The sequence below is a fragment of the Myotis lucifugus genome, unplaced genomic scaffold (genome assembly GCF_000147115.1).
Source record: "Myotis lucifugus unplaced genomic scaffold, Myoluc2.0 scaffold_23, whole genome shotgun sequence".
Taxonomy (NCBI): Eukaryota; Metazoa; Chordata; class Mammalia; order Chiroptera; family Vespertilionidae; genus Myotis; species Myotis lucifugus.
Window position 1 is genome coordinate 5335795 of NW_005871071.1, and position 10779 is coordinate 5346573.

The following is a 10779-nucleotide window of genomic DNA, read 5'->3' on the forward strand; positions in this document are numbered from 1 at the left end:
TGAACAATTGTTCTAAATATTCATAAGTTAAAATTTGACTAGTTCTTTATTACCGATATGATATGTATGTTAGGGAGGGAGTTTTAGCTTTAAATTTGAAGATGTAGCATGTTAGAAAAATACGAGATTCCCAGCTCTACTGCTAACTGAGGGATCTTAGACAAATACCTATTTGTTCTCTTAATATATTTAGTTTATAAGCATCCAGATTTTCTATAGCATTCAGAATGCATATAGTGACAAGGTCCTTGCCTTGCTCAAAATTAAATAAAATGTGAGTCAAAACAAAAACAAGTTACTGTTTTACCTATCAAAAGATTTTAAATTTAATAATACCTTTCATTTGATACTACCAAATGAATATTTATTGCGTATATATTCTTGATGAAGGGCATGAATTAGTACAACATATTTTAAAGGAATTTGACAATATTCATTAAAATTGTAAATACATATATATTTTGACTCAGCAGTGGAACTGATGGGTACCCTACGAATATACTTGCAAAAGTATCTAGGATATATATGTAAAATAAATAATTGTTACAAAAATCAGTAAAAACATAGTGATCATAAATATAAGAATGCTATTATTAAAGAGAGAAAGATGCAGTGAATTTAGAGAATGAGCCTATTTATGTATATGTGTTTAGAGACAGAAAGATAAAGAAGTCAATGGAAGTGAGAGGAGACTACCCTCCATTTCATACCTCTCTGAATTATATGAATATTTCACTATATGCACATGTTATCTTTATTTAACATGTTTTTAGAAAATACTTGATAGTCATGATGTTTCATCTTTTATTAGTGAGGCTTTTATTGTTTTAAGAGAAAATATTATTTGATGACTCCATCTAAAGGCAAATTGAGCTGCCCATGGGGACGTCTCAGTCTTGGTTCTCCATTAATAATTGGTTTTGGCCTCTAAGAGAGAAATGTGGAAGAAATAAATTCCTAGTCCTATATAATAAAGAGGTAATATGCAAAATGACCATCACGCCCTCGCACGAGATGGCTGCCCCCATGTGGTCACAAGATGGCCGCGCCCATGTCGCCACAAGATGGCCACCACAAAGATGACTAGCAGGGGAGGGCAGTTAGGGGCGACCAGGCCAGCAGGGGAGGGAGGGCAGTTGTGGGGGGGGGGGTGTCCAGGCCTGCAGGAGAGGGCAGTTAGGGGCAACCAGGCCGGCAGGGGAGGGCAGTTGGGGGTAACGGGGCCAGCAGAGGAGGGAAGTTGGGGGCAATCGGACTGGCAGGGGAGCGGTTAGGGAGTGATCAGGCTGGCAGGCTGAAGCAGTTAGGGGCAATCAGGCAGGCAGGTGAGCGGTTGGGAGCCAGCATTCCCGGATTGTGAGAGGGATCCCAGATTGGAGAGGGTGCCGGTTGGGCTGAGGGACACCCCCCTGCCAGTGCACAAATTTCGTGCACCAGGCCTCTAGTTTGAATATAAAAATTGGTAGGTGAAGCCAAAAAATGGTCTCTTAATGAATGCATTAGAAAAGTCTCATAACAATATTCACTTATGTTTTTTCTTTCCGTTTTTCTTTCATTAAATGTAGATGCCTAAAGGTACAGATGACACTTGGGCCCAGAAATTGTACAACACACATTTGAACAAATGTGCACTCTTTGAAAAGCCCCGTCTATCAAACAAAGCTTTCATCATCCAACATTTTGCTGACAAAGTAAGGAAGCTATATTATCTTTTTTCTTTTTGAATACTTAAGTTCAAAGAGGAAAAAATGAGTATTCAAGAGTTGTCATTTTTTTTCTTGGCTGAAGTTTGCATTCTTCAGGGCCTTCTAGGAAAAGTAATCTTCATTGTTGGCTTGTTCTTTTTCTTTTCCTTTAACCTAAATGGAATTATGAAGTAAATATGGGTCTACAATCCTCTGAAATGCAAGAAACTCTGAAAATCAAAAGTCTTTTCATAATTTATTTAGTGGCTAAACCTGATCTCTGACCTGAACTAACATGAGGTTATTTAAAGTTTTTACTTATCCTATTTAAGCTGGATATTTACATATTGCACTGTAGAAATGATAATGTATTTGATCACTGCTGCCTCGGACTTTGCTGGAAAATTCTGAGTTCTAAAGTATAGCTGACCCCAAGGGTTTCAGAATGGAAATTGTGAGCTTGTGTCACCCTCCAATATTGATTCACTGGGTCTCTGGTAACAAGACAGGCAGACTTGCTGCTCCACAAGTTCTATAGTCTAGTGAGAAAATCAGGAGCTGTAAGATTAATTTATGTTCCAAGGAGGTTATAGGGTAGGCTCTGGAGTAAGCTTCTCAGGGTCTCTTTCAGGATTTAGGGGCCCTCTGAGTCCTCCTTAATTCTGGCTGGAAACCTTGGAATGACTTTAGGACCACCTAAGGGCTTTGTGGTGCACAAACTGGGAGCCCCTTCAGTAGTAGTTGACTGAAGCTACTGGAGTTTTGGAAGCAGTAATAGTCCATTCTCAAGTAATTCCACTTACCAAATCATACAGTATTCACCAGCCTCCACTTCCACCCATCATCAGCTCTTCTACTTTCTTTCTATCAGACAGCTATTTGTTCCTTATGATCTTCTCTCCCAAGAGGAGACTTATCCCTGCTGGATGGTGAACTAGGTTAGGAGGAGATATACTGGGTCAGCGTTGAAGGAGTTGCCAACATGGGAGAGGAGAATGAACTTCAAATGAGTCTGCTTACCCATGACGGGAGGATCGTTTAGACCACAGTTATTCAGCAGTACCACTGTTCCCTAAGAAAAACAGTATTTGTTTTACTCTAGGGTTAACATACTTCTTATCAAGTTTATAATTTCTTATCATAAAACCCCAGTCATATAGCCTGAGCTTAATAAATATTTTGTTGTTGATGATTATGATTTCTATTCAAAAGTTGTATAAGTTGAGATTTTTCTGTGTTTTCAGGTGGAATATCAGTGTGAAGGCTTTCTGGAAAAGAATAAAGACACTGTTTATGAAGAACAAATTAAAGTTCTTAAATCAAGCAAGGTAACCATGTACATGGTTTTCTTCAATCAGGATATAGTCAACAAAATGTTAATTAAGCATTATCTTTTAAACAATAATAATGATTTCTCTAACAAAGTCAGCTTTATTGTTAGTTTTTTACTCATCAGATGTACAACGCTTACTGTGTGTTAGGTCCTGATTTAAATGCCATACAAATGTTAACTCATCTCATCCTCATAATGAGGTGACATTCTCATTACCCTGCTGATTTTACAGATGAGACATCTGAGGCACAGGGACTTCAGAGCTAATGAGTTTTCAAGGCAAATTAAAGCCGAGACTGTCTGGCTCAGAGTCTGTGTCTTAACCACTGTGCAGTGTTGTCTTTCAGTTTTATGGGACATTTTTGCCTGCACAGCAGTTCCAGGCTTTTCTTGTGCCTCTGTGAGAGACTGTGAGAGAAAACCAGTATTTTTGCTGTGTCATTTTAAAGGAATGCACTTGAAACATGGCCTTACCTACTCTGTTCAGACGGAGATTAATCTCTGAATCATTGAGTGCAGTTTCAGGTGTGGTCCAAAGCATTTCAAAATTATATTTCTTTAGTATAGACTCTAGAAACACTGCTTTCTAGTGGGAAAAGAATATTCCAGAGGGCAAGGAACTATGATGGTTACACTAGATTGACCCCAGTCTCCTTCCTTTTTTTTTTTTTTAATATATTCTTTATTGATTTCAGAGAAAAAGGGAGAGGGAGAGAGAGATAGAAACATCAGTGATGAGAGAGAATCATTGATTGGCTGCTTCCTGCACGCCCCCTACTGGGGATCAAGCCCACAACCGAGGCATGTGCCCTTGACCGGAATCAAACCTGGGATCCTTCAGTCCATAGGCCGACGCTATATCTACTGAGCCAAACCAGCTAGGGCTCAGTCTCATTCCTTTGACTTTTGTCAGGAAAAGATGGAAGGGGAAGGACAGCTCACTTTCATTCTATAGGGAACAAACCAGGAAGCCAGCTACTCAGTTTAGCAAAATTAATATTCAGTTATTCAATAAAAAAACTAAGTATAGTGCTCGCTTCGGCAGCACATATACTAAAATTGGAACGATACAGAGAAGATTAGCATGGCCCCTGCGCAAGGATGACACGAAAATACGTGAAGCGTTCCATATTTTTAAAAACAAACAAACAAACAAAAAAAAACTAAGTATATTCATCAAATTCTTCTAGATTACTGACTGGCACTTTTTTTTTTTAGTTTATTCTAAAACTGGGCATTAATGCTTGATAGCTTATGAGACTGGCATAGAAGAGAAAATTCTCTCACAGGCCAATGCCTGAGTATTATTCAGTTAAAGATTATAAATCATTTTGATTTATGAATAGTGATGAAAACCATGACATTCTAGCATCACTACTCTGCCTAAGTAATTAGCTTAAATAGAATATTCACAGGTTCTCATCCCCCAGGTACCCATATCAATTGTATCTTTATTCTGGCTTAACTTTTCTGATTGGCTAATTATCAGCTTAATTATCAGAAGGTAGGTATACATTCTGAGGAATCATTTGGAGTGACTACCAGTCTATACAGCATTGTTGCTATTGGAATGGAGACAGTGTGTGATTTACATAGAATCTTAAAGGCCTCCCCTGCTCCCAGTCCGAAACCCATCCACTCAGAAACCGAACCTAAATGGATGGACTTTATATGTTAATGTCTGTGCACCTGATAGGAAGCAAGTATAATATAGTGTTTATTTGTTCTCTTGGACATATTTTAAAAGGGTAATATTTGTGTTATATGTTTTAAATAGAATTATTTTGTGGTAATACAGTGTGAGGTTGAGTTTGTATGTGTATGTGTTTTGTCTTCTTTTTCCTTTAATTTTGCAGCCTCTAGCCAAATTTTCAACTTGAAAAAGAACTAAGGTCTTATAAACTTAACAAAAAGTGTCTTAAGATTTCTTTACGGTGATAAAACATAGATTATGTTGCCACATCTAATATCAGAGAGCACATAAATGAATTGCAACCCGACCAAATACTACTAAATTGCAACTCTACCAAATACCATTAAAAAGAGTTGTAACCCCTACTTTCCATGTTGCTTATTGATGAGGGGAAGCACTAAGTTTATGCCTTAGATCTCTCATCTATGAAATAGAATCATAATAGTATCTAAGGGGTTCTTATGAGGATTAAATAAGTTTCATTAAGCCCTTAGAGTAGTGTTTCATTCATAAAAAGCTCTTAGTGAATAATGTTGTTATTACAGAAATGATTTCCCACATTTTCTTGAAATTGTATTGATTCATAATTATTTTTAATACTATAATACTGTAGAACTAGTTCATGACATTCTTCCTGCTGAGATTTTCTGTGATATTTTTTAGCTGGTGCTCACCATCTGAATTAGTGGGTAGATAAATGAAGCATGCTGATAAAGCATTTCGTGGAACTAAGATAATAAGATAGGACTTTCAATTAGTATTTTTCTCATAAAATAATTATAATTCAAACTCAGTAATATATTTAGAGTGGCCAATTAGGATTTCAAGTCTTAGTGGAGTAGTTTTTATTTTGTTTCCCCCAAACATGGTTGTAGAATTGTTGCATTTTTCCACCTATATTTTTAGACCATAAATGTCACCTTCCTCTCACACTCTTGGCTCCCAACACAGATATTGATTACTTCTGGAGTGTGACTCTGAAAGAGTTGGCTTAAGGAAGGGAATCACTATGGATTGCAAATCTTCATGTTTCTGTAAAGGTTTACATTTAAATTTGAGTTTATTTTTTATTTATTTTGAGTTTGAGTTTAGAGTGTAATTTTCTTTCATGCTTTCTGACTCAGTTTAAGATGCTACCAGAATTATTTCAAGATGATGAGAAGGCCATCAGTCCAACCTCAGCCACCTCTTCAGGGCGCACACCCCTCACCCGCATTCCTGCAAAGCCCACCAAAGGTCGACCAGGCCAGACAGCCAAAGAGCACAAGAAAACGGTGGGGCACCAGGTGAGTTCAGGAAACCACTGCTATGGTGTTCTTTCCTCTTTGGCTCTGCTGAAGCCTCAGGTCTTCCTTCCTCAGCCTCCCAGGTGGGATCCTCAGGTGAGGAGAGGCTGGAGCTTTCACTGTGAGAATGTGTAACACCATCCACTCCTGCCCTCCACCCAGCTTTAGACCTGTGACTCTGATTAAGCCTTTTCCAAATACTGTCTTTTGCGTCTTAATTCTTCTTCCTTATAGACCACTGTGGCCTTTGTTTTGTTCTCTGGTTGCTTCCTCTCTGGATTTGTACAGAACATCAGCTCCTTCAACTGGAATAGTGCCCTCTCCTTGTTTTTGATGTCTTATCCTCCGTGGGGAGTGGAAAATGTAACGTGCATGCTTAGTGCCTGAACAGTGGCCCAGGCTTTGAACAGGCGGCTAAGCACTGGCCAGCTTGTTTTCCTGTGTGTGTGACCCTGTGCCTGGTGCAGACAGGAAACAGGGCCAGACACAGGTCTACTGCCTCCATCCTGATCCCATGTCCCTAATGGTAATCCCACCTGACTGTACTCTCCCATTCTCCCATTCATTGCCTATACTCTTGTCATCTGTTATATTTTTCAGTATCTTACAGCTAAACTCCCATTCTACATGATTAAATGGTCTTAATCTTCATAAAGCAAGGTTATATTTTTAGTCAGAATTTCGTGTTCCCAACAGAAAACAGCAGAGTCGTGTATTAAAAGGGGCGTAGGAAGACTGAACTCTAATGTAAACGATGGACTTTGGGAGATTACAATGTTTATGTCCATCAACTATAACAGATGTACAACTCTGTTGGGGGATATTAATAATGGGGAAGGCTCTGCATGTGTGAGGATAAGGGATGTGTGGGAAATCCCTATATCTTCTCAATTTTGCTGTGAACCTAAAATTGCTCTAAGGAAACAGCCTATAAAAAAGGGGGATGTGGGAAAAGGCATGGGAGAGAGTGAATGTATAGTTAGGAGAGGAAGCATATAAATGGTAGAATTTAAGCAAATTGTAACATAAAGCATTCTTGTTTGATAACTCCCCTTTTGAGGGTGGGTCACTCTTTACTACTGTCATTAGGAGAAAATTTTAACTGGTTTTACATCATCTTTGGCTTTGACAAAACCTTGATGCCCCTTTCTGCTCTTTCCCATGCAGTTCCGAAATTCCCTTCACCTGCTAATGGAGACCCTGAATGCCACTACCCCTCACTATGTGCGCTGTATTAAGCCTAATGATTTCAAGTTCCCATTCACGTAAGTATTTCTCAACTACTGAATTTAAAAGTACCCATATATCATAAGGATTACCAGACCAATAGAAGCAAAAAATATTTGGGTAATTCTTCATGTCTTATATAGGGAAACTACTAGTTAATAGAACTTAAAAATAATTTTTTAAAAATTTTGATATCACCCCCCCCCTCCTTCTTATCTTTTTCTCTTACCTGTCAACCCCTACTTCTGGCAATCACCAATCTGTTCTCTGTATCTATAGCTTGGATTTAGTGTGTTTGTGCTTGTGTTGGTGTGTGTTGTTTTGTTCTGTGTTTTTTATTTTTTTAAATTTTTTATGAGTTTATTTGAGCCAAAATGATGACAATTGCCAGGAAGCAAGATCTCAAATGCTCCATGTTTTATGTTTTTTAGATTTCACATATAAGAGGGATCATATGGTATTTGTCTTTCTGACTTAATTTCATTTAGCATCATGCCCAAATGGCAAGATTTCATTTTCTTTATTTATTTTTAAAAAAATATTTTTATTTATTTCAGAGAGGAAGGGAGAGGGAGAGAAAGATTGAAACATCAATAATGAGAGAGAATCATTGATTGGCTACCTCTTCACGCCCCATACTGGGAATTGAGCCAGCAACCCAGGCATGTGCTCTGACCAGGAATCAAACTGTGACTTTCTGGTTCATAGGTCAGTGCTCAACCCCTGAGCCGTGCCAGCTGGGCTCATTTTCTTTTATGGCTGAAGAATATATACAACAGTTTATTCATCCATTCATTGGTTTGTTTCCATATCTTGGCTATCTACTTATATAAAAACCATGGGTGGTGTTCATCACATACAGACTAACAGTTACGGACCAAGCGGAAGGAAGTCAGTCCTACAGGGGTTGTCTTGGCAATGGCTGTGCCCTCCCCCAAGCTGTTTCCCAGAGCTGTTTCCTGTAAGGGTGGAGTTTGAGGCAGGAACCCTCTCTGTGAGTGTGGAGGCAGATCTTTCTAAAGCAGTGATGGCAAACCTTTTGAGCTCGGCGTGTCAGCATTTTGAAAAACCCTAACTTAACTCTGGTGCCGTGTCACATATAGAAATTTTTTGATCTTTGCAACCATAGTAAAACAAAGATTTATATTTTTGATATTTATTTTATATATTTAAATGCCATTTAACAAAGAAAAATCAACCAAAAAAATGAGTTCGCATGTCACCTCTGACACGCATGTCATAGGTTCACCATCACTGTTCTAAAGTGTGCCGCGCCAGCACGGGGTGAACCTGAGTGGGGCGGCTGAAAGGCTTAGAAAAGACAGACAAGAGAATGAAAGCCGGGTCTCGGTGGGACGCTGCTTCTCTGAGAGACAGCGACCACGCCCACAGCCATGCCTTTATTTTATAGCAGATGCTATGAGGCAAAGTAAGGGCGTGACCAAGATGTTTACAAACATTCTCCTGGGTTTCAATCCTACTCAACTACATGCACCTGAACTCTATCAAGCCCATATCACTCAGGCACGTGGGGCCACATGTTCGGACCATAGGTTCAAGCTTACAACTACAGCTATTGGCTAAAATTGTGCTGGGAGGGCCCTGCCCTCCAAGCTGGGACTTGCACATGGCAATGAGAGGACTGTGCCCTCTCATCAGTCCAAGGCTTGAACCTGTCCAAAACACTGTAGTGGCTCCCCACAATAAAGTTTTAATTCTGTTTCTTTGTTACTAATGTTGTGGCCCCACCCCATAACAAAGAAACAAAGGAAAATTTCCCCATCGGATTTCTGAATAGTATTACTCCTTCGGGAATGCCGTGTCATAAATTAAAATTGAAAGTGGGTGCAATCATCATGCTATTGAGAAATCTCAATATTAAATGGGGTCTTTGTAATGGTACCAGATTTATTATCAAAAGATTACGACCTAACATTATCGAAGCTGAAGTATTATCAGGATCTGCAGAGGGAGAGGCTGTTCTGATTCCAAGAATTAGTTTGTCCCCATCTGACACTGGCCTCCCATTTAAATTGATTCGACGACGGTTTCCCGTGATGCCAGCATTTGTGATGACTATTAATAAATCACAAGGACAAACTCTAGACAAAGTAGGCATGTTCCTACCTGAACCCGTTTTTCACATGGTCAGTTATATGTTGCTTTCTCTCGAGTTTGAAGAGCATGTGATGTTACAGTTAAAGTTCTAAGTACTTCATCACAAGGGAAATTAGTCAAGCACTCTGAAAGTGTTTTCACTCTTAATGTGGTGTACAGGGAGATATTAGAATAAGTTTAATCACTTTATCAGTCATCGTTTGCATCACTGTTGTTTTTATATCATGTTTTTGTTGTTTTTATATCATGCCTCTGTTGTTGTTATATCCTTTTGTTACTGTTTATTTATTAATAAACTTATATATTTAATAAATTTATATATTTTCATATACATTTTACTAATTTCCTTTCATCTCTCACATTTCTATTACAGAGAAAGGGAAAATAGCAATGTTAAAATATCTCTGCTAATTAATTCCCTTTTTAAAAAAATATCTTATTGATTTTTTACAGAGAGGGAGAGGGATAGAGAGTTAGAAACATCGGTAAGAGAGAAACATCGATCAGCTGCCTCCTGCACACTCCCCACTGGGGATGTGCCCGCAACCAAGGTACATACCCTTGACCGGAACCGAACCCAGGACCCTTGAGTCCACAGGCCGATGCTCTATCCACTGAGCCAAACCGGTTAGGGCAATTAATTCCCTTTTAATCTGCATGAATTTCGTGCACTGGGCTACTAGTTGTAAATAATGCTGCAATGAACATGGGGTTGCATATATCTTTTTGAGTTAGGGTTTTTGTTTCCTTTGCATAAATATCCAGAAGTGGAATTACTGGATCATATGGTAGTTGTATTTTTAATTTTTTAAAGGAATCTCCATACTGTTTTCTATAGTGGCTGCACCAACTTATATTCCCCTGGAAAAAAGGTTTCCTTTTTTCCACATCTTCGCCAACACTTGTTACTTCTTATCTTTTTGGTGATAGCCATTCTAACAGGTATGAGATGGTATCTCATTGTGGTTTTGATTTACATTTTTCTGATGATTAATGTTGAACATTTTTTTTATGTACCTATTGGCCATCTGTATGTCTTCTTTGGAAAAATGTGTATTTAAATCTTCTGTTCATTTTTAAAATCAGATTTTTTTGCTATTGAGTTGTATGAATTCTTTATTTAACCACTTATTGGATATATGATTTGCAAACATTTTCTCCCATTCAGTAGGTTGCCTTTTTATTTTGTTGATGGTATCTTTTGCTGTGCAGAAGCTTTTTAGTTTGCTGTTTTCCTACTTGTTTATTTTTATTTTGTTGCTTTTACTTTTGGTGTCTGATTCAAAAAATCATCTCCAAGACCTATGTCATGGACCTTACACCTATGTTTTTAAAATTATTATTATTTGCTAATTATTGTATTATTTTCTCTTTTAAATTTATTTTATTGTTGACAGTATTACAGATGTCTTCCATTTCCCCCCATTTACCCCACTC

At 38.3% G+C, this 10779-nt stretch overlaps 1 protein-coding gene and 1 non-coding gene across 2 annotated transcripts in view; both read left to right on the plus strand.

Moving 5' to 3' along the window:
• The window catches only part of MYO5A (myosin VA), a 123994-nt gene that overhangs the window by 47287 nt on the left and 65928 nt on the right, over positions 1–10779 (plus strand). Inside the window, 4 exon segments of the mRNA XM_023751634.1 lie at positions 1566–1691; positions 2930–3013; positions 5836–5997; positions 7165–7262. Coding sequence (XP_023607402.1) covers positions 1566–1691; positions 2930–3013; positions 5836–5997; positions 7165–7262 — 470 coding nt within the window.
• On the plus strand, positions 4048–4154 carry LOC111825396. Its single transcript, XR_002828556.1, has one exon. It is a non-coding gene; the product is annotated as a U6 spliceosomal RNA (small nuclear RNA).